This window comes from Manduca sexta, chromosome 26 (genome assembly GCF_014839805.1).
Source record: "Manduca sexta isolate Smith_Timp_Sample1 chromosome 26, JHU_Msex_v1.0, whole genome shotgun sequence".
NCBI lineage: Eukaryota > Metazoa > Arthropoda > Insecta > Lepidoptera > Sphingidae > Manduca > Manduca sexta.
This window is the reverse complement of record NC_051140.1, coordinates 20,050,595-20,075,989: the sequence shown is the minus strand read 5'-3', so window position 1 is coordinate 20,075,989 and position 25,395 is coordinate 20,050,595. Positions and strand designations below refer to the sequence as shown.

General features: G+C 36.0%; 1 protein-coding gene across 1 annotated transcript in view; it reads right to left on the bottom strand.

The window, feature by feature from the left end:
- LOC115450590 (sodium channel protein Nach) overlaps nt 1–24,922 on the bottom strand; it is a 30,287-nt gene extending 5,365 nt beyond the window's left edge. Inside the window, exons 1-8 of the mRNA XM_037443179.1 lie at nt 24,517–24,922; nt 24,055–24,214; nt 22,961–23,106; nt 21,370–21,471; nt 15,640–15,721; nt 5,430–5,703; nt 3,985–4,041; nt 1,668–1,791 (exon numbers count right to left, since the gene is read on the bottom strand). Of these exons, the coding sequence (XP_037299076.1) occupies nt 1,668–1,791; nt 3,985–4,041; nt 5,430–5,703; nt 15,640–15,721; nt 21,370–21,471; nt 22,961–23,106; nt 24,055–24,063 (794 nt within the window). The 5' untranslated portion in view covers nt 24,064–24,214; nt 24,517–24,922. The remainder of the gene's footprint in view (nt 1–1,667; nt 1,792–3,984; nt 4,042–5,429; nt 5,704–15,639; nt 15,722–21,369; nt 21,472–22,960; nt 23,107–24,054; nt 24,215–24,516) is intronic.
- Between the last annotated feature and the right edge of the window lie 473 nt (nt 24,923–25,395).

Below are 25,395 nucleotides of genomic sequence, written 5' to 3'. Positions count from 1 at the left end.
TTTGTTCCCGGGTGAAACCTTAACGTAGACGGTAAATAAAACTAATTAGGGCACCTTTGTTGCGTCATTATAAACTACAGCTTATCTAACCTCAATGGTTGTTAGTCTTACTGGACGTTCACCGAATTTTTACGCGAAACGTCAATAATTCATGATATCAGAATTTTCGACGGACAATATGGAGTATATTTCACAATATATTCTACAAACACACCACACGAGCATTCATTTGGGAATTTAATCATGTAGCTATGCAGGCAATTCACTGTTCGTAAAATTAAATATTCAAAACGTATTTAAAATTTCAATTAAAAGTTTATAATTACTCACCGCTCTAACAAAGAGGGTGAAACTGCTCGTTGACTGTAAAATAATACCTAGATAGTACATTCTGTAGAATCCTCTTTTTAAAATAAATTATTTAATCACATAATATAAATAATATTGTTAATCTATAATTTTATTAAAATTTATGACCTTTGGTTACAGTTCCTTGTCAATTGTGATTTATAAAATTAGACGAGCTTTTTTGTCGAGCAATTGGTCGTTGAGTCATTCAGATATAGAAAAAAAAACAATGTATCTAGTAAGATACATAAAAGTTATAGTATAGCAGGAATTTGTTATATTTTCAATATTACTGGTTTATCATAATTTAGATATTTCAATTCGGCAGAATAAAGGCCTCTCTCACGTAGAAGTGAAAGGCTTTGTAAATTATAATAATAAAATAAAGCGGTCTGGGATCCTCTGTCGACGAAACGAAATGAAATACTTAGCGGGTATTAGAAGAATTAATAGTATTGTTTATTTAATTGGCTTAGTAACGGAGTGTTTCGTTTTTCGACCTTAAGTTCTGGGGATGAAAAAGCCCAGCACTAAAATTAGTAAGAGTTTTTAGATTTAAAAATCGGTCTCTGGATATAAAATAGAAATTCGTGTCCGATTGAAACACACAATGCCGCATAGAAGAAAGTAACTGGTGCGGTAATAGAATTTTGTGCGAGTTTTTTGATCCGTAAAGGCCGGTATTCCGGGATTGGAGTTTGCAAAAAATCTGTTTCCTGTAATTGGTATCTGACACCATATGGTTATAGGCTATCGTATCATTAGCCTTAACGGCGACGCGTGCACTATTAATAAAGACGTATATCAACATTCACAGCATCTTAAAAAAACAGGTATACAAAGATATACACGTGTTAGCTGAGCATCTGCATATACCCTTAATGATAGTAGAAGTGATATTATAAGACAATTTTATCAATAAGCATTTTATCATTAAGCGGCGATAGCCTAGTTGGGTGTGGAACGGACTGCCGAGACGAATGTCCGCAGGTTCAAATCCCAAGGGCACACACCTCTGACTTTTCTAAAAAATCATGTGTGTATTCTTTGTGAATTTATCGTTCGCTTTAACAGTGAAGGAAAACATCGTGAGGAAACCTGCACATCTGAGAAGTTCTCTATAGGAATTTCGAAGGTGTGTGAAGTCTCCCAATCCGCACTAGGCCAGCGTGGTGGACTAAGGCCTAATCCCTCTCAGTAGTAGAGGAGGCCCGTGCTCAGCAGTGGGCAAGTATATAATACAGGGCTGATATTATTATTTATTATAAATAAGTGCCAATAAATAGTATAGAACTGAATATACTGAAGTTCGTCCTTACGTTAGATTCCAAGGGTAGTTCTCCGGCAGGAACGGCACCAAATCGCTGGTGATGGTGTACTTCTTGTCTCGACACTCCATGTAGCAGATGGGGTGGCAGTGCATCTGCTTTATCGACTTATTTACTGTAAATAAATGTACCTATAACCTTATCTTACAATAATTATATGGAAGATAAATTAGCGTAGAAGAAAAAGAATCAGAGTAGAAGAATTTTGAGTATGTCCCCTGTTCTTTACTAATGCTTTTGGAACTGACAACTACATCTTATTATGCGTAGACTCTAGACTATAGATTACATCATTTATACGCTTCGATGTCAACGCTGTTGGTACGACGGTTATCTTCGCGTTTACAATGGCCATATATATGTTAAAAGTACACAATGCTCAGTTCCAAATTCTTTCTTGTTTAAATAAGAATTTAAGCACTATTTACATCCGCAATACTCGACTGCATCATGTTTACTTTGCGTTTTAGTTTCATTTAAAGCGCCTTATCTGCGAGTTTTTTATTAATAACTTCTTAGATGTGCGTATATTTTACGGATTTAGCAATTCATTACATTTTCATTTTGATTAAGGACAGAGAACATCGCTTATTATTTAGAATAACTTTCACGGTTCGCTGAACATGTTTCTTTCTTTGTGACAGAGCCAATTACATATAAAAAGGTCCTTTAAAGTTATGAAAAATCGGTCAGGCAGATCGAGATAATTATGGCGGCTGTCGAAATATTTCATATCCTTCGCTCTACGACTTTTATCTTGTACTGAACATCATCCGAAGTGTTATAAGAAAAAAATATCAATTGTGCTTTATACCACACGACTAAAGTATTTTTTTTTTATTTCCATCTGTATATGAAACGTAACTCTGTCTCTTTCTGTCTTCACTAACTTATATCTCCCTCTCAACTTCCGTTTGCCTCGACCAGTCCCATTTTTCGTAACGCTCTCGTCACGCATTCACATGCTTACTTCCTAAGTCAAGCTTGCGTAAAGAGGTTTTACTTTAAAAAAGCATTACCTAATTCAGAATCTGCATTATTTATTTTATTGTCATGACTATAAAATACTGCCAATTTGTTTAGGTATTCTGTTCTCCAATTTACCTACTACAATCCATCTGTACAAGGCGTTTACGTTAATAAAGTTTTCACTTCTGTCCTATAATTTAATTATATTTCCCGTTTCCTATCAATTAACACACAAAATTAATTAAGCCTAACCCTAACCCACTATTAAATTTTCTCAATGATGTAATTCCCGCAAATCTCTTATCCTTACCTTGTGTAACACAAATTACATTTTCCCCTACATTATTACACCCTTAGGAGGCTTTAATAGTGAAACTGTTGTGAGAGGGTAGCTATGTATACTTCCACTGATATAATTAAATGTTACTATTTGTTGTTTTTATCCTTCGGTCTAGTAATCTATGGAATGTGGATCAAAAGTCTTAGATTCGATGTCCAGCTAGGACAAACTTTCTGTGCGATTTAATACTTTTTACCTAGGACTAGTTCTCCTAGAGGTCGACGATATAATATCGATATATTATGATAATAAAAACGAAAGCAAATTGTTCCGCAAAATATTGGAAAACGGTTTATTGCACTGACTCAAAATGACTATCACATCGTCACAAAAAATTATATGAGCTTTTTGATCTCATATTGCGACACGAATTTGATACATTATCTATACCGCCGCACCATTGCTGGAGACTTCGAGACGTATACATCAGCTACGTGACGTCACTGCAATGCGTGGGCTGCTTCAATGCCTCGTCCACACAACTCAACGCACTTATACGTGCTGGTGAATATGAACTGTCATTTCAACGGCCGCGTGTCATACATGCGTCGCGTGAGCTGCAGAGGAAAAATCGATATGGACCCAACCAGCTAGCGAGCCTTTTCTACATACCAATGGAGTTACGACTTTATTACTAACCTATTAACGTTTCAAAAGCAATCGATTTAATGCTTTCAATGACGAATGAAATTACATAATGGCGCTTTGATTTAAATTACGATTGAGTCGTAATACAAGTTTTAAATTATAATCTAACCTGATAATTAATTTTGAGCAATGATTACCTACTTTTCTTTTTGTTCCGAAACGTGGTATTATTTGACTGCATCTAAAACCAGTGTAGTTTAATTTAGATGAAGAAGAATGCATTTTCGACAGTCACTATAATTTCCCAGCTAGACAGAAGAGGTCTTACATCAAAATTTTATTCAGCATATAATGCTTACCCGTCACAATAATTTAAATGAAAATCACTTTAAAATTAATAAATAACTTCACCTGTCACGTTATTTAAGCATCTCAGGTCCTCGAATTCACATATTCTAATTGATTTCTCTGAAAATGAAATATTTATTAAATTAAATTAACTTTTTTAGTAATTACGCTGTCAAGTGAAAACTACATAATTAAACTTATTAAAGCATACAAGAGTCATGCTGTTAGATATAAAAATACAGTATATACACTTTTTTGTATAATTGAATGTCATGACATCCAAGCCACATACTTTCAAGTAAGTGATACGATTTGAAAACGACTAGTTTTCGCTCGCGGCTCCGTCCGCGTGAAATAGATTTCGGGGATGCTAGACTTAATGTTGATTTTTCCGGAATCAAGGTAGCTTATGACCTTTCCAGAGTCTCAAACTATCTCTATACCCAATCTGGTCGAAACGGCTGCAGCGATTTAAGTGTGAAAAGATAACAGGCAGAGTTACTTTCGCATTTCTAATATACAAGCTGGTCGCGGCTTTGGTCTCATGAAACACCTTTCCTTCTACAAAGTCCCTAAAACACTATACGACACTAGCGCTATCTATATATTTTTAAATAAAAAATACTTGACTTTATTAAAATTTATAACTGAACCCGAAGTAAACTAAGAAAATCGTCAGCGACAACAAGCAATATTATATGTGATGGCACAAGAATTTTAGGTTTTTACCACTTCACTTTATATACAATGTCATCTTTAGCTTAAAAGCTTTAGTACATGTGTTTTCATATATTATTTATTATGTTATGAAGGGTACTTTCTAAATCAATTTTAGACAATTTAGTTTCAACGTTATTTCTAGAATTTATGTAACTATTTCTTATGAAAGCACTAAGCAGGTTGTTAACTGCATATTCAAAGACGGTTTCAAAGGCGACTCTTAACATGTCTATGACTTGTCTGAGTTTCTACTTTTCTTTGATATACTCAATCTTAGTCTAGGTACATTGCACCTGGAGGTAAAATCGTAGATTTTTAGTCTGGAAAGATACATACAGTGTTGTCGACCAACGCAACACGTGATTTATATCTTTGACGTATATTATTCGATCGAAAAGCGACGCGTCAGAATGAGTTGTTGGTAAATTTCTCCATTACACATAATCTTATCGTAATAACAACATCCAAGGTCTCGACAAACAATAACGTATGTAAAGTCCTACCGTTACGATTTAATTTCTTTTTATTGCTTTGAATGACGAGACGAGCTTGCTGTTCGCCTGATGGTATGCGATACTATCGTTAATAAATAGTACAAACACCATCCAATACCTTGAATTACAAAGCATTATTTGGTTTTCCACTGCACTCGCCATCTTGAGACATGAGATGTTAAGTCTTATTATGTCCAGTAGTTATATTAGCTACAATTGCTGTTAATTCGAAAAAAAAAATTGACATTTCATTTTATTATACGTTAACTTATTTCGAGACTACAACTCTCTTACCTCTCGGATACTTAAACGGTATACATCCACAGATCTCCAAATAATTCCTCATCCTACATTCAGTGTTACATGTTTCGTAGCTGTATCTGTCTGTGTGTCCAAGCAGCACTTCATCATGGAACCAACAGGTCCTCTTCTCTGGCTCGACTCTCCTTACATCGTTCTCGCTTTGGAAGACCATGGGCTCCACCTTGATATCCACGGACTCGCCCAGGGTGATGTAGCGATACAAGACTGTCGTTTCTGGGTAGTCGTTCGGGTCGCTTATCAGGATCTGGAAATAGTTAGGGTGCCTTTTATATATAATTGAATCCTCATTCATCTAGCAATGTGGTCTTAACCTTGGTCAAGCAGGTTGTTTGTTAGATCTAACTGCTGATAAACAGCGCCATCATCTAAAACTTATTGTGCTACATTACGTCGTTTAACTCACGACAGGATAATTTTAGACTTTATTTTAGTATTATACTAGGTTCAATATCATTCATTACACAGCCGATTTGTGGGAGAAATAAACTCTTTTAAGTATATTATAAAACAACAAATTGGCTTAACTTTAATTTAGGTCAGCTGTCACAACACCAAGACTAAAAAACCTTCTGTTTATTATACAGTATATATAGAACTTGAAAGATGAGGTTCAAATAACATTATATCTATTTATTCTACATAATAAATGATTTAAAATAAGGCTAAATTGGTTGGGTGTTAAAAATAACCCAAATAAACAGAGTAATGACCGTTTATTAAGTTATAATCTGGATTTAAGTCCAACAAAAGTAATACCGTAGATAAATATTTGTATTCAGGTTAATTATAATGTTTTGGTTAAAGTAAATAAATATAATATTTCGTAAGTAATTAAATTGATACAAAGATATAAATATATTTTTAGCGTTGATTCTCTGATAGAGGAAAGAAAGAAAGAAGTTTATTGCTGGAACAAAGAAAAAAAACCACAAACACAGAATCCTACATAACATAAACAATTATTGCACCAACGATGGGCCTCCTATTTAGCTATATTCTGTTTATAATATAATACTATTTTAGTTCATCTTCTATCTTCTTCTATATCTTCTATCTTCTATACTTATAATAAATCTGTAGAGAGGTCAATTCTGTACATGAAATATATTTCCAAAATAACTATCAGGGGGTGATTAGGGATCGATACTGATGCCAAAAATGCAATTAGTAAAATTTTTGTCTGTCTGTCTGTCTGTCTGTATAACCGTTATAGAAACAAAAACTACTGGACGGATTTTAACGAAACTTGGTACAATTATTTGTCATACTCTTGTGCTGGTTATAGTATACTTTTCATCACGCTACAATTAATAGGAGCAGAGCAGTGAAGGGAAATGTTGTGAAAACGGGAGAAGTTACGCCATTTTTTAAGCTTCCGTCCCGATAGCTTAGCAGTTCGAAGCTTTCTCATTATATTTGTCTACTCTTACGTTTATAACACTCTCAGTCATCCCTAATTAAAAAAGTTAACATTATTAAATATTTCATAAAAAAGAATCATAGAAATCGGTATAGAAACACCAAAGTTATACATGAAATACGCTAATAATAAACCATCATGCGTGAATACTGAATCATGCTGTTAAAGATGAGCCAGTACTCAACCAGTTAAGGAGTAAAAATAGGCGTTATAATAAAATAATTTACTCACATACGACGAAAAAATAAAAATCTCAACTGACAACTAAGAACATAAAAGACATTACATTGACGAATCGAAATTAAAAAATTTAAAACTAAACTATATTTTACCAAAAAGGATTTGCGTCGCCAACACTCCCCACCCCAATGCTGGTACAGCATTCCACATCTAGAGGAATACGAGCGACGCGCGCCGCAGAACGCCGCCAAAATCCCGTCTTGGTTTTGACCTCTACTACCCGTACTCGACCATCCTTTCCTGAAAATAACTTGGTAATAAGACCCTTTGGCCAAACGTTACGCGGTAAATCTTGGTCTACAACCAAAACGAGATCGCCAACTTGCAGGGGTTTCTGCTCTCCACACCATTTTCCTCTTGGTATGAGATCAGGAAGGATCTCCCTTACCCATCTACGCCAGTACATGTCAGCTAACCTTTGAGCTTTACGCCATTGTTGGCGCAGACAGAAATCCGTGTCATTAAAACTTCCTAATATAGGCAGATTTGATGACGTTCCAAGAAGGAAATGGTTTGGCGTGAGTGACTCTACGTCACCTGCCTCGACGCTAACATGCATCAAGGGACGGCTGTTCACAATATTTTCCACCTCTGTCATGAAGGTGTTTAAAACTTCTTCCCTTGGAGCACGTTCTTTTAATATAATTCTCAGTGAAGTTTTGATGGTTCTTATTAATCTTTCCCATGCCCCACCCCAATGGGGACTCGCCGGAGGAATAAAGGTCCAATCAAATCCATTATTAACACCCTCATTTTTTAAAACTCCTGTATCTATTTCTTGAATAGATTTCTGCAGCTCCTTATCGGCACCTCGTATATTTGTTCCGTTATCCGAATATATGTGTCGCGGCCAACCGCGCCTCGACGCCATACGTCGCAAGGCCAAAATTAAGGAGTCCGCAGTGAGCGATCCCACTAATTCGATATGTACGGCTCGAACCGTCAAACATGTAAATATCACTCCGTATCTTTTCATTCGTCGCCTTCCCTCTGTAACTTCCAGAGGACCGAATAAGTCTAACCCACAAAAGGTAAATGGACGATTGTGATGGGCTACTCGGGCGAAAGGTAAATCTCCCATCCTGGGTACTTGTGGTCTAGCTTTGCGAATCCTGCACAACATACATTGAGACACAACGTTTTTTTACTGTAGGTCTAAGTTTTAAAAGCCAATATCTTTGTTTCAGCTCATTCACCACGGATTCTTGGTTTCCATGAGCGGCCATTACGTGGAAATGCCGAACAATTAATTTTGCCACAGGGTGTCGTCCGTCTAATATTACAGGATTTTTCGTTTCTAGGTCCACGCCGAGAGCAGAGTTGATCCGCCCATTAACCCTCATTACGCCGTGATTATCCAAAAAGGGTGACAAGGTAAGTAATTTACTATTTTTAGGTACAGGTTTACCTCGTGTCAAAGCGGTTATCTCAATAGGGAATGATTTTGCTTGAGCACTCTTCAACAGTAAGCATTCTGCTCGATCCATCATCTTGCAGTCTAACTGTCCAGGAAGTCTTTTGCATTTATCGACAAATCTTAGCAGTGCAGCTGCAGACCTCTTCAAACGTAGCCAGGAAGAAAACCGTAGAGGATCAGGTACAGGTAAGTGATATAACGTTACTGATGATTCCGATTCCATATGTGTAACCGCTACGTGTTCCAGATTATCATCAACCAATTCATAATTGAGTAGATCCTGAGGCCACTGAGACATGTCATTGTATAAAAAAGCTGGTCCCGTAAACCACTCGCTTTCAAAGACAGAACAATCAAAAGATTCTCGGGTGCCTAAGTCAGCAACGTTTAACTTCGTAGGAACATATTTCCATTCATGTATACGGGTCAAGTTATCTATCTCACCTAGGCGATTAGCTTCAAATGTTTTATACTTCCGTGTATTGTTTCGAATCCAATGGATAACTGTGGTTGAATCACACCAAAAATATCTAACGGTTGGAGTTAATCTATGCTCCCTTATTATATTATTCGCCAATCTAGCTGCCAGGCGAGCTGCTTCAAGTTCAGCTTTCGGGATGGTTATAGGCCTAACAGGTAAGACTCTACACTTACTTGCTATAAATGAGACATAAATTTTTTCATTAATGTTCCAGCGCCAAAATGCAACCGCACACATTGCTTTACTCGATGCGTCGCTAAACACATGCAATTGTAGGTTGTCATAGCCGATATTCATTGACATAACATCTGCGGACTCTGTCACGGAGTTTCCCTCACCGGTCGTAGCGAGCGGAGGTGTCGGCGGCATAGTGAGTCCGATGAGTACTGGCGAATCGCAAGGTGTTAGGTTCGTGGCCGGCTGGCTATCTCGCCTTATTGTTAATGGCGCCTGATAGTACCTCGGTATGCGTAAGTCACGAATAGACTTAAGTAAATTAATCCATTTGCACCATTTACCGTAAATATCATCTGATATATATTCGTCCCATCCAATATTAAGACGCCACGTATCCTGTAGCATAATTTTTCCTTGTATAGTAAATGGCGATAGGAAACCTAAAACATCAAAAATAGACATTACTACTCTTAACATTAACCGTTTCGTAGGGCGCTCCTTACCATGAATAATGCTTTCGGGTATCCGTTTCAAAGACACATCAAAACCCCATACGTCATCTTTGGGATACCATATCAGGCCCAAAATACGCTCTCCTTCGAACTGCTGATGAGTTTTAAACTTTATGGCTGCAGTGCCTAAGGATGCTTCAGGTATAGAGTTCAACACAGCTTCGCTATTACTAGTCCAGTTTCGAATCTCAAAACCACCTGATAAGTGGATATTAGTTATATTTTTTACCATTTTTATTGCTGACTCGTCATCAGGTAAACTATCTATATAGTCATCCATATAGTGTGAATTCGTTATTGCTTTAACAGCGGCCGGTAAGGTTGACACATAGCGCTGTGCATTTTTGTTCTTTATAAACTGAGCTATAAAGGGGGAACAATTAGCTCCAAAAATTAGTGACGTCATTACATACGTCTTAATATTTTCTTTAGGACTATTTCGCCAAATAAATCTAAATGCGTCTTGGTCTTCGTCATGAATTTTTATGCGTAAGAACATATCTTTGATGTCACCTGTTACTGCTACTTTATTCTCTCTAAAACGTAACATTATACCAAATAGAGATGACAACAAATCGGGGCCCGTGAGTAAGTAATCATTAAGACACGAACCTTTCACCTTCGCCGCAGCATCAAATACCAGACGTAATTTCTTTTTATTCGGATTGTCCACTCCGAAGTGAGGTAAATACCATGTCCGGGGAGTGGGCGCGGAGTCCTCAAGTACTCTAGCAAATCCATTTTCCAGTAGATGTTGAATACGTTCTCTGTACCTGTAAGCAAAACCTAAATCCTTCTCCATTTTATTTTCAATACCTCGGAACCTTCTTACAGCGGCAGTGTAAGAGTCTGGCATCTTACACTCCTTATCCTTCCACGGTAGAGAAACATACCAACGACCGTCCTTGAGAAGGGCAGTACGTTCCAGTTCAGCGATAGCGCGTACGTCATCAGCATTTTGACGCGGCATAGTTGCTGAAATTCCTAGTGAATCTAAGGCAAAGGAACGTCTGACTTCCTCATGAAGATGCTGCAAACCGACCTCGTACGACATAGAATCCTCTGCATTCTCAAATACAGTGAGAGCAGTGGCGATTGTCGATTTGCGCTCGTTCTGCGGCACACGTAGACTACCGTGAATGCACCAGCCTAGAGGGGTAAGTGTAGCGGACGGCTCATTTAATTTACCCAACCTTACTTCTAAGGGCAATAGCAAATGGTAATTATCCTGTCCAATTAACATTTCAGGTTTTAAATCAACGGTACATAAATCATTCTTTATATCGCTTAAGTGGCTATAATTATAACATTTAACAAAATCGAATTTTTGCAAAGGCAAGTTTAACTCCTTGATACTACGAGCTCTTATGTTATACACCTTATTGTCTATACCACTAAGGTCCATATTAACAATTGTTGTTTCACAAACCAGTTCGTTATCAGTCCAAGCACCACGCACATGCATTGTTTCCCGGCGCCCGTGTAGTCCTGCACGTTCTGCGAGGCTAGCGCTTATGAACGATACAGTTGCCCCGTCATCTAACAATGCACTCGAATTCACTGCACCGAAAGGACCGTGTATACGAACAGGAACCACTTTTAGCAATACTTTACGATCACTCGCACTAATATACGTTACACTTTCCGTAGCTGGTGACGGTGACGACTGTGATGCAGGAGAAGTACCTCGTAGCTCGGGCTCGTGACGTGCATCCGTAGCTATTGATATAGATGGTCGATGGGTACGTTGATCGTTTTCTCGATTAACCACGTTCACGGTGTAGTGTAAAAGGCGATGATGGGGTTGACCGCAATTATTTTTGTCACAGGAAGGCGCTGGGCATGTATTGCGCTCATGGCGAGATAATAGACATTTGTAACAAATTCCGTGACGTTTGACAAATATGCCATCTGACATTACGTAGCGCTTTCTTGAACTCTTTGCATTCGGTTAGTATGTGAACAGACTTTTTTACAAAAATCGGCATTGGGATTCGTTTTCTTGAATTGCGAATGTATGTGATATAGCTCGGGTTGTATTTTCCCTTTGGTATTTTGAAGGGACATGTCGAATGTTGGTGATGATGCTCGCGGTTGTTGATAATTTTACGGCCTCTTCTTGTAAAAATTCAGACATTATTATTAGCCGCGGTTTAGTTCCTTCTATTATAAATTTATAGCTGTAATCTGACCATTTTGAAATAAGTATTGGAGGCAGCTTGGATAAAATGATAGATACAATATTTACCCCAAATAGGTATTCTTCACGTCCAACAGCTCGAACTGCCTCTACAAAATTCTGAATTTTCACTGCAAATGTCACACAGTCTTTTTGATAGTCCTGGTGCAGCGGCGGGAGTTTTTTAAGGTCGTTTATAATACGGGATATTATGCAGTCAGGGTTCCCATACAGCAGCTCCAATGTCGACATAACCTTCGCAGGTGACGTGGCGCTGATAAACAAAGCACTAACTGATTCCTTCGCCGACCCTTTAAGGCACTTACGTAGCCTCCATAAATTCTCCTTGTCCGTAAAATTACACACCTCAGTGGACTCCTCATACGCCTGCTTAAACTGGAGCCATTCCATTGGATCGCCAGCAAATTCCGGTAAATCTTTTGGTGTTGACATGCGGCTCAGTAAACTGGCATTGGTTTTATTGGCAGTGGCACTTGTGAGGTTTTTAATTGCCATAGCAAGCATGTCTACAGCATTGCTTGAGCTGTACGTGTGTGGTACAGGGCCTTTTGACGTGGTCGTATGTGTTTTGTTCTTCGTAGCTACAAGTATTGGCGATACCTGGTGCAGTTGACCCGCTGTTTTACCATGATCGGGGGGTGAACTGGTCCTTTTGTGGTACCTCGAATGTAGTTTGAAGATTTTCTATCCAATCTTGTACTTGAAGTTGAGACCTATTAACTTCTTCTTCAATTTGTGGACTGTAATCAATGTAGGTCTCCTCTTCAAGTTCCGCCAGCTTTAACTCTGTTTCCCGATCGATGAGGGCCATTTCGATGCGTGCCTTCCGTTGTTCCGCTTCCAATTGCAATTTCTTTTTTTATGATGTTTATAGAAGACTTGGATGATACCTGACTTCTGCGTGAAGACATTGCTTTTGCGAGCGGATCTGGAACGTGTCGAGTTGGCTCAGAAGTTGCATCAAGTTCGGGAATACTTGGTGGTACTATTGGCTGCGCACCATTTTCCTTTGAGGGTCCTTCCGTTGTTGCCTGATCCATGTTTGTGGAGACCCCTTGTTCAGAGTCAAAATTTTTCGGCAATTTCTCTTGTGGACCACGGCGCGTTTTCCTGGTCATTTTTTGCGGTGTGCGGAACATAATATTCTGCAGATCCGGCTCGAAGACCACTTGTTAAAGATGAGCCAGTACTCAACCAGTTAAGGAGTAAAAATAGGCGTTATAATAAAATAATTTACTCACATACGACGAAAAAATAAAAATCTCAACTGACAACTAAGAACATAAAAGACATTACATTGACGAATCGAAATTCAAAAATTTAAAACTAAACTATATTTTACCAAAAAGGATTTGCGTCGCCAACACATGCTATAAGGATTACTTTTGTATATATATAAGGTCGCGAACGCACAGGCAGGCGGCTTGCTTGGCACCTAGAGGCTAGCGAATCACCTAGCGAGTAGCTTCGTAAAACGAACATTCTCGAACATTCGCGACCGGCTCCATTTTTGAAGTCCGAAATTCACGCGGGCGAAGCTGCGAGCGGAAGCTAGTTACTAATATAATAAAAGCGATTGTGTCTACCTCGTCCGTTTGTTACTTTACGCTTGAACGAAACAATAAAAGTCTGGGGAGATATGATTTTTTTTGTTTGAAGATTAATAATTGTTATTATATCAAAAAAAAATGATTTCTTATAGTATGTTACGGAATATTTCACGCTTATATCCCTTTCATGCTAAGTAGTTTTGTAACTATAAAAAATCTTTGGTTCGATACGAATAAACGAAAAATGGCTGCTATTTATCGGTTTGGAGACCAATTTAATTACATAGACTTTCTACCGGATATGTTAGGACACAATACAATGAGGCAGGCCGACGACCTGAGTCACATGGCGGGACGTAGTTGGATAAGGACTGCCCTGGACAGACAACCTGGCGTGCGTTGCAAGAGGCCTACACTCAGCATTGGGTGAATATATAGTCTGAAGAAGAAAAAGAGGAAATTATTATCATCGTTAATTAATATTTTCAACTCCTTTCTATCTTTCTATTTATTTAATTTCGTTGCGGGATAATCAAAAACTAATTTTCCCTGAAACTCGCCGAGGTTCACTGCTCGGCGTCATAAAATGCGTGCCACTGCTGATCTTGGCTTACAGGAGTTATAGTGGTGGGTGTGGGGGAAAGTCTCTCTATCACCGCTAAAGTAAACAATAATTTATAATTAGTACATAGTTTTTAAAAAAGTCAGAGGTGTGTGCATTGGGTTGTGAACCTGCGGACGTCAATATACATTGACGTGAACATATTCGCCCCACAGTTCCGAGCACTGCAACTCCAGTTCTACGAGTATGTTCATATCGTTTTCCATTCCGATAACTTTGGCCGTAAAATCCCTTTTTGCGTGATATGTAGCGCCACATTGAAAGATTTCAATTTTATGATAATTCTGCGAGTTATGTGTTAATATATGACTGGTGTGGTGAAATTGAAATGTTTCAATGGTCGTGGGTTCGATCCCTGGGTCGAATGGCGAATGATATTACCTACGTTTTTCTATTTCGGCAATAAGCTAGCACTCTATTACGTATATCTAGATGGCCAAGAAAAAAAATGCGTAGGTAATATAGTTTTTGTATGTACATATACTAATGACTTAAAGTACTGTAATTTTTACGCAAAAGAAAAATAATATATTATTTCCAATTAATAAAACATTTGAAATAGTGGATGTTGTAATCCGGGACGACCGCGATTTTACCACTTGGAACACGAAGGCTATAAAGTGGCAGATTTAGTGTTACAATATTATCATTAGTGAGATTGTCGTCGCAACAAACAATTCATGAACTTTTTATATTATATTCCTCTTATAAAAGAAATCACAGTAAACCCAGTGTATCTTAAGTATTGTAGATAAAAATACCAATGATGTTTTATGTCCAGTACATACAGTCCAATTACACTGACTACAATGTTCTTCAAACCGGAACAGTAACTACACACTGCTGCTTGGCGGCAGAAATATACGTTGCGGTGGTACAAATAACAACAAGTATAAATTTACACTTAAGGGAGCTTATAAAAATTTAATAACATAGGATCCATACCGGTTTACTAATATCACGTACATCCAATGTACTCGATTTCCTAAGCGGATATTGTGCAATCCTGTGAGACGATACATATAACAAGATGGGTAGTTTCTCTTGAATTATTAAATCGTGATAATTACGTTCATCGAGAATTAATAACATCTACTTGATGGTAGGTTTTTAGAGCATTTATAAAAAAAAATAAGGTCATAAAAAAATATCACGTCACATTGCTAAGTGTACAATTATTGCTACGACATTGTATTTATTATATGCCGTGTATCCTTCGTTGGAGGTCCTAAAATAAATAAATAAATTAACTAAATCGTTATGCACTCAATCGATTTTTTATATTGTGACTTCATCAAAAATGCACTCAAAAATTAACAATGGTGTGGCAGCATGTGTCAAATTACTGAGGGATGCACGACTAGCACTATGACGTCAACGATTTAGGCTAGAGAGATAAGTAATATAAGTACTTATGCAAAATACATACTATATTCGTTGGAAATATGATATTCCTAATATAAATTGTGACGTTATTTTTTCACAAAACGTTGATTTCTCTTGCAATGTTTTTGATTATGAAATTATGTACTAAGTCAATCATATGAATTTACCCTATTACCTTTGCCCCGTAGTATGGTATAGATGACCAGCTGGGATAATCATCGGGCTCCACGTTGAGAACAACACTAAGGCCTGACAAGCTGGAAAAAAGGAAAATAAAAGTTAAAACGAGTGTCCATATTATTACCTTTTTATGTCCTAACGCATGATAAGCATGCGCTCCTCTAGACTGCAGTATGACGAAGTGATGACCTCAAAGCATATGTGAACGCGCGTTGATAGCTGTCGGGCGCTAGCGCATCGTTTACTAAAACGCGTTAGCATGTGGACGCCCTAAAATAATTACATGTATATAACATAATATATATAGTGTAACATAATATTTGATGACGTGACTATTGTATTCATTATTGTTATATTTTGTCAAAACTTAGTATAACAATTTTAAGAACCTTTGATTATTTAAATAACAAAGAACTAAATAAAAGAATATTTGCTAAGTCTGCTACTGTCATTAAATATTTTTTCTCCGTTATTCAAAAAAAAATTTGGTTTGATCTAGAAACTTTTGAATAGTACCTTTTTTCTTAGACTATAACTTTACAGTCCAATTTACAGTTATTTACGAAAAGTAAGAACAAAAACTTCCTAAAAACGATCCTTTCTTTACGACTTGAAATCTTTGGAATACTACGCAAATTATTCAAACAATACGCATAAGAAAAACTTGGATCGAGTTTAAATACGTTATGTATTTATACAATTTTATTGAGAGGAGCAAGTCACTTACTCGTCACAACGCTAGATAACGCGCCCTGAATAGTTATTTACTATTTACACATTATAATAACACCGGAACAATAGACGAGCAAATTTTTCGCTTGTTCAACTGTATGTGAATAGTACTGACTTCTGTGTACTCATAGAAGAAACATTTCTTTTTTAGTTAAGTATAAAGCTCTGTATTGCATTTAAAATTGTTATTCTGATATATTTAGTCTTACTTATAAACTTGTTTTAGCGTTAAGAGGTGGTTAAGAATTGCTTAAATAGCTGTCAAAAGCATCACGGGTTTCTAGTTTAAACCTACTTAAGAGGCAAGACGTCGAGTTTTGATTTACAGTTGATCGAGTAAATTTTTTTTGAGGTTAAATATTATTGTAAAGGCGGGGTACTATGATTTTTATCGTTTTTTTTTCGATAATTGTAATTTGCTCTGATGTAAAGCTCGCTGTGTTGCTTGGTAATTAATTAATTCATCGTTTTTGTTTTTGTAGTCCATGTTTTTGAGTAAGAAAAAGTTAAGCACTGATCAAGACGTAACTAAGGACAGCTATGCGATTTTTTATAAGTAAGACTGATGATGTTAAAGGCCTGTTTCAAGTACTCTACATCCACCAAATAACGTTTTAAACATCTAATTTTTATTAGCTTGTATTTGTTTATCATTTATTTGGAAGTGTAGGCAAAGAGCGCCTTCTTTTTATTATATCTTATAGATTTTTTTTTTAACACCATTTAAAGAAAATATCACTGCAACATATTTAATAACTTACAGTATAAGAATAGGTGGCCCGGACGTATCACTGTAAGCTGTCTCTTCCAGGCAACCTTGGAAAGGAATAAACTCACGTGAAGAGTTTTTGGTACTCTGGTTTCATAAGGGTCGAGTATTACTCGGATATCGGAAATCAAGCACCCACTACACTGAAATTACACTGTTCATGTTCCTCATACTGCCACAACTTGTTCTCTTTTAATACATTTCTCGTAGACATGATAAATTTGTTTCACTGAGAATTGAAGGCGATATTGTATGTACTGAACCCTCGTCAATCATCATTATTCAACAACAGGTCGAGGAGATGGATGCAGGCCATGATACAGCTATATTTTAAACATACAAACGAACGGATATTTTCCAAATAGGCCGGCATATTTATATTGACTGGCAACGAATAAAGGTCTTGTTAGTCAACTCTTTATCTGGACCCCACCGCATTTAGCTTGTGGTGAAGAGGTGTCATTCTGTCCTCGCAAAAAAAACCTACAAATATTGAATCGCGAAGTACTGCATTATTCTCTTATACTTTAAACGTGTCATTAGTAGGTACTGAGCGGCTCTCTTGTCTGCAAGTCTTTATGGATTAGGTTTATGTTTTATCTCTGATGCGAGATTGTTCCGTGAGTTGTGTTATAGTTTAGCATAGCATTTTATAGATAGACAGTATAATTAAAGTGCATTATACGACTAAGGGCCTGTTTCACAAGTTTTAAATAAATATCCTTTGACAGTTATCGCATAAAATAGTTAATGTAGATAGTACTCATTTTATTACTATTTAATTGAAAGCATAGAGTGTGACCTTTGTATTTGGTAGATTTAAACATTTATGTGATGAATAGAATTTACTCAGAAGTTGTGAAGTAGACTCATAATATGTCAGGATGATAAACGTGATGCGGTGTCATTCAGTGCTTAAATATTCAGAGATCTGTGTGATCACGTTGTGATCAGATGTGGTTCAAATTAGTAAAACCGAGCCATCCATTTTATTACGTTTGTTATCAAGATAATACCTCGTTTAGCCATTGAATATCATAAATTGAACAAAGAAATTATTTCTTTTATTCTTCAAAAGGATCTTATCAATATGGGCTAATTTATTTAAATTATCAATAATAGCTTTCATTATAATAAAAGCAATTAGGTGTTATCCTTTGTGAGTTAGAACAATACTAAACATTCTCCTATAATTTTTGCTCTAAAATGAATACAATTAAATTCTTAGTTAGCAATAGATTTGTCACACGATCAGATCGTAGACCGTGCCCTGAAATGAAAAAACCTTCATTGTTATACAGACATAACATTTCGTTTGTCTCTGTACCAATAAGCTAAAAGCTTAATGCGGTCATATTTTTGGAAACTTAACACTTTACACTTAGGGCCTAACACTTTGTAACATGGTTTATTAAATCAGTAATATATTGATGTGCAGGTGTAGTGTAAACTATAAGTAAAAAAACTATGTACCTTTTATCTTGGTGTTCATATTTGCACATTATAGTTAGATATTAAATAAAAAGAAATATACTGGTGAACTCGGGCGTTCTCTCGAGAGCAAACATTTGCAAATTATGTAATACCCAGTAATCGCGTTGTACTGTGTAAACTGAAATATATACCCGAAAGTATCAAAAACTTTTGGTTTTTAAATCGTCATAAAACAGTGATTCGAAATGTTATCCCTATCTCTATACTATATCGGCTTCCCAGACACATTAAAACTCCTGAATTGAGATCAAAATTTATCATTTTGCTATTGAGCAGTAAAGCTTGGCTAGTTTCTGAAAATAACGGTGTATTTTCATTAATTCGCAATTAAATAATAAATTAGAAATTGCTAATAAATTTATTTGGTATAATAGTTTGAACTTAAACTATCTATTAATTCGCAAAAAGTTTTCTTAATATTCGTTTTTTTCCACCGATCATTTTGTCCTAATATGTGCTAGTTCCTATTGACGAAGGGTTTGGCACTGCCCTGACACTGCACGGCAGTATGAGTGAAAAATTTAATAACATTTTAAAACAATTAGATACGAAAAGGAAACTTCCGTAGTGTAATAAAATACCTTATAAATAATGAAACGAATTTATGGAAAAAGGGACTTTTGACTAAATATTACTGCTGATGGTAAATAGACATTTGATGGATGAAAGGGAATTTCTATATATTTTTCACCAGATCAAAAGTAAGGTGAAGAACCTTCCTAGCTCAAGAACAATACAATTATAAAACAATAGAATATAATGCTCAAAGCAATATAATTTATTATCTTAATAAATAAATTTTATTGTTAAAAACAAAAGCCGTTTACTTAAAATAAATAGTGACCACTTAGTAATGACCTGGGTCGAACTAATCACTTCTTCTTTTGAGACTGAACTAGTTACTTTATATGATACGGGACCCTTTTTATAGTAATCAGTTTAAAATTACAACTGCGTTTATAATCAAAAAAATTTTGGTCACGTCACATATAACCTCACACAAATTTATTTAACCTATTGCATAATTGTTCACCATATTTTCTGCGTTACAAAACTTTCAAATACAGATTTAGAACATAGCGATTTGTGGTTTTAGCTTAATTGTTTTTAAAGGCGACCACATCATCATAATAGAAATTTCCACGGCTTATCTGTACTTAAAGCGAGAAGTTGTGAAACTATTCCAAGCACGTAAAGTTGGACTCCACCGCAGCGTTTTATTCCGAAAGACCTCTTTGGAATCAAATTTATAATTTTGGTAGTACGATGGATAAGATACAACACATATTATTGTCAACTTGTCGCACTAGACACAAAATGGTGGCAATCAATAATCAATAGTAAATTTACCTAAAGCTGTCAACTTAAAAATTAGTACACGATAGCTTAGTTGGGAATGAAACAGATTGTCGACGTAACGTAGCACTGTATTATATACTGTCCCACGGCTGGGCACGGACCTCCTCCGTTACTGAGAGGGATTAGGCCTTAGTCCATCAATCTGGCATGGTGCGGATTAGCAGAACGCACATACCCTTACTACTAGGCCAGCGTGGTGGACTATGGCCTAATCCCTCTCAGTGGTAGAGGAGGCCCGTGCCCAACAGTGGGTCGGTATATAATACAAGGATGATATTATATTACATACCCTTTAAAATCTTTTTAGAAAATTTCTCAGATATGCAGGGTTCCGTACGATTTTGTCCTTCACCTTCAGTCAGAGGTGTGTGCACTTGGTTTTCGGACTTGCGAACATTCGTCTCGGCAGTCCGTTCCAAAACCAAATAGGCTATCGGTGCAGCACGTACGTGTTATTTATTAATTGTCGTTCGCGTCGGGGATGGAAAACATCTTGGGGAAAGTTTTCAAACCCGCCCAATCTTTTTTACCACTAGATCGTGTTGTTAAGGATATTTCTTAGGTCACTTCTTCTCCAAATCGATAACCCGTTCCGATACGGTGGTAGATTTGCCAATTAAAAGATCATTGGAAAATTATTTTAAATAAGAAAAGATGTTTTTGATTTGATTCGCTATTTTGATATGAAGTTTCTGCAGGGGCTTATTATCTTTATTATTTACTAATTATATTGGAAAGTTCAAAAACAATCATGAATATAAACAGACATTTAAATGTCAACCGTAAAAGGTTTTATTTTGTCGTTAGCAGTATTGTTTGATATAAAAAAAAACAAGTCAACTTACAATTGGAAAGTGTAGGTTGATCTATTGAAAGATTCTTTTAAATCGGCATTACATTTCGAGGAACAAGATTTATGATTTGCAAATATTTGTTCCCAAAATATGAATCTAATCAGTCTTCCTTCGAAATAGATTTTGTTCAACATTTTTTCTAAGTTTCTTGTCTCTAACTAGACGAGATTAACACTATTTTATATGGTATGGATGACGGGATAGTTACGCTTATTTCTTTTTATTACATTTCCTAGTTTAAATACAATGTGTAACTGTTTGTTTTATCTGTAATAAAAACTAGATGAAATAAATTGATTTTTTTTTAATTGGCATAGGGTGCACTGTAAATGTTATATTATAGGCAAATAAATATCAAACTAAGGTAATTTTCATCATTGTCAGACAAATTATGAAGGACTAGTAACTACTTTATACATCATTTATAGCTAGCGGCTCTTTCTCTTTCGATAAAACTGACAATGAATAAATCAACCCTTTTACATTCTTTGGGATCCAAAACAAAGATACGTCTTACCTCCCAGCCTCGGATGTAGCAATAATCCCTCCTCTAGGGGTGGGGGAGTCTTCATCCTGGTCGTAATAGTACTCGAGTTCTTCATCAGGGGGCAATAACGGCCTGAGGACAAATGGTCCTATACAAATTCCGTCGCCTATTTACTTAGGTCTTTGAAAAAAGTCTCTTATCATAGGTAAGTAGAGACATTAATCATTCGCTTGTATGTTAACGGCATTGTTAAATAGACTGCGGTGTGCTACGCGTCACGGGTAATGTTACGCTAATACTTCGCACCGCTAGCACAAATTAACTTAATGGTTTCTTTCAAGTATTTTTTTGCGTAGCAACTTTAATATCTCCCTGTGAGCGTATTTGTGCCTAACATCCGACAATGTAAATAATGCGCACGTGTAAACTTCGAACATTAAGTCGTGTAACCAAGGATAAACATGTGACAAAATATATGGATAGCTGTGTGTTTCGAACGTGTTTCTTTTTGACATATGATATAGTGCAACAAAGCCTGAATACGTTAACTTTATAGATACAAATACAATATTATAATGCGTAAATTCCCGGTAGGAGTACAGATGTATTAGTCGGTTGTTATTTCTCGGTGAATATTGCAAAAAAAATCCGAATAGAATTTTTAAAAAATGTATTATTATTTAGTAAGTACAGATAATTGTGCTATAGTCTTAAATTCATCATTAAACCTATTTCATGTTTGTACTTTCAACTTTGATGTACAATAAACTGTAATTAATAAATACAGCCGTTTAAACAAAGAAATAACAAAAGACGTGGTCTGTCTACAAGGTAATCACTGTAATACAGTCATTAAGAGTTATTAGATGAAGTATTTAACAACAAAAAAAATTAAGTTTGGCTAAGATATTATATATTCCTGTGCATTCAATTCAACGTCATGCAGAGCTGATATAGCTTTGTTATAGCTCATTAACAGGTGATAAATCGCTTTGTGTTTAGCCGAGCCTTTATACTATTGGATATGTCTATGCAAACTGTAAGTGGTTTTGTATTGTTGGATGCCATCCTGAATTTTTTTCACTATTTATTTATTCAGACACAGATTTTATGACAAACATTTACGGTATTGTGAATCGTAATCGCTTTCTGGGTCTAGTAGCAGCCTATATGATTATGCTGTCCATAAATCATCTCGCGTATTTATATCACACATGAATAATGAATTAAAAAATAAACTGCCGCAGTGGCGTAATTTTTTACCTTTCGTGTTACGACCACCACTCTGAGGTTTCTGGTTCCCGGGTCAGCCAAAACTATATCCGTCTTTTCTTCTCTGTATTCACCTATACTATGTTTGTGCCTGATGGGGAGATAGGCTCGCTTATCATTTCAGGGAACAGAACATACATGGGAAATTTAGGTACCCTGGTACCACTGCCTAGACCTTGAGAATAAAGGCGTAATGTGTGTTTGTTGCTTAAAAGGACTTTTTTTTTTATAGAACAAAAGGCCTAAGAGGAAATCGATCACCTATTTAGTTAAGTAATCGCTGCTGCCTATTATATCTGCAATACCAGTATCATTACAATCAATGTGTGTATGTATATTGGTGACTTACACTTCGCTAGCATCATTAAGTGCTGCGTAGTTGAAGGTACAGCAGTATCCCTCCAATGTCTTGATCAGGCTGAACATGTCGCCGCAGCTCTTTTGTTTCCGGTTGAATGAGCAGTGGCGAAGAAGATTCTCGCATTTTTGGTGAACCTGTAGTTATTAATCTTACTAATATCATAATCTGATCTGATTGAATAATTTTAATCTTATTTCAAGTAAAAAAAAGATGTTGTTGGTGATGATTTTGTAGTGGCACATAATTTTATAATTGTTCTGTTATTTCTATATTATGTCAATATGTAGGTAATGGAGTGGGTTATACGTTTTATATACATTGAAATTAATATTAGTATTTGATAGACCTTAATATTTAACGATTTATTGTCCCTACATACAAAACAAAATACATGCGAGAGTTTGAATCTTTAATACCAAAACCGCAGGATAACGATGAAAATTGCCATACACGTAAACCATATTTTATGACGGATTAAGTTATATGCTACTTTTAAACGGAAAACTACGTAGCAGAACTTTTATATAGAAAAAAGTCGGACGAGAAAGCCGCGAGTAACAATAAGTTAATGATAATATTATTATCGCTACATACTTGAGTGGGCAGATAGAAATGCAAAATGGTTATAACGTCTAATAAGTGGAAAAAATTTGAGTAGGCGTTAATTTTATATCGCGTTACACGAGATTTGGCCGAATTCTTAAGATGAGAAAGCGGGAAAGTTTGTTTTAAAGGAATGCTTTACTGTTTTCTTGAAACTCTGTGTTGGTCTTTGATTATAAAATTGCTTATTTTACATTTCTCTCAGTTCAATTTTGAAAGACGTAACGGCGTTGTTATTTTGTAGAGGATACCTACCATAAATATTTAATATGTTCAATTTGAAGTGAGGGGTTCGCCCGACTGGAGCCGCAGGTTGAAGCTAATCACTACATAGTATCAAACAAAGTCGCTTTCTCTGTCCCTATGTCACTTTGTATGCTTAAATCTTTAAAACTACGCAACGGATTTTGATGCGGTTTTTTTTAATAGATAGTGTGATTCAAGAGGAAGGTTTATATGTATTAAATATAAATTCATACCTCTTCCATAATGGTATCTATAGTAAAGAAGTGGTGTTTAAGTATATTTAATATTTCCGTAAAATTTTCCAAATGATGAACTCTCTGAGTGTAATCTGTCAAATTTGGCAACGCATCGAAAAACTTGTGGATTTTATGTTCGGTGATATTGTAGCGTTTTCTGTAAAGAATATGAGCGTTTAAAATTAATGTCTAAGGAGTTAGGACAAAATTTGGAGAATTAAAATATCGAGTAATAGTTATTGTTTTGCGGCAATCGTGGTTTTATCAAATTCTTGAATACTGCTTTGCATTATGATTTATCGTCTATGTGTTAACCACTGCGAAGGAACATGATGTATTTAAAAAATCCTATCATCTATGCAATGGTACAAGCAAAAGATAGTTAGTTAACTGTAAGAATGTTACGAGAATAAGAAAACTCACTAAAAATTATACTGATAAGAGAAAAATACTACTTACAACACCTTGGCTATGTTTTTAGATTCCTTCAAAGATACTACGTTGAAGTTACAGATGCTTACAGCCGGGAATGGCACTTGATTCACTTTGCAATTGGCGTTTATCTGGAAGTAAAGAATTATGTAAGTAATAAAGCATTCTAAAAAAAAAACAAAAAAAATATAAAAATGACAATTAATCAAGAAGGTGATTAAGATGTAAGGGGTGATACCAATGTTACATATAGAAATTTCCTTAGAATTAAATTAAATTAGTAAAGCAGTGAGGGAAAGAAGATAGTGCGGCCCTGTGATGACGCTAGAATGGGTTCTTTTTTATATTAACTATAGTATTTTCGCCATCGATGCCATGTCTCCTTCGAAAATAAAGAATCCAAGGATGCAAAACAAGCCTTAAATTCGTAACTTTATGCCTTATAAATGTTATAATTGAATCTGTGAACTTTACATTAAACAGTTTACGTGACAATTGACCCATGAACAAAGAAATAGCTCATCGTAAGGTTCAGTTCACGACAAATCTAGTATTCAACTTCAGTCTTTATATTAAGTCTACAAAAGGATGTGGGATCAAATTTATTTTTACTTATAAATTATTTTTTGAAGTTATCGGATAAGGACATAATATTATTCTACAAAGATTTTTGTCAGAAACAAGTCACAAACGCCCACGTGGCTGGAACTGATTTACGAACGCACACGTCTGATTTTCTTCAGTTACCGATTTTTGGACAATATTAGACTTTACGCTATATTATTTAGTAATAATATATTAAGAATGGTGTAGCGGTGTAAAGGTAAACACCGCTGTAGAGGAACAGATGGTTGCGTTCCTCTATGGAAGGGGAAGATTCCCAGTCAGGCAGATGTTGCGCCTGAC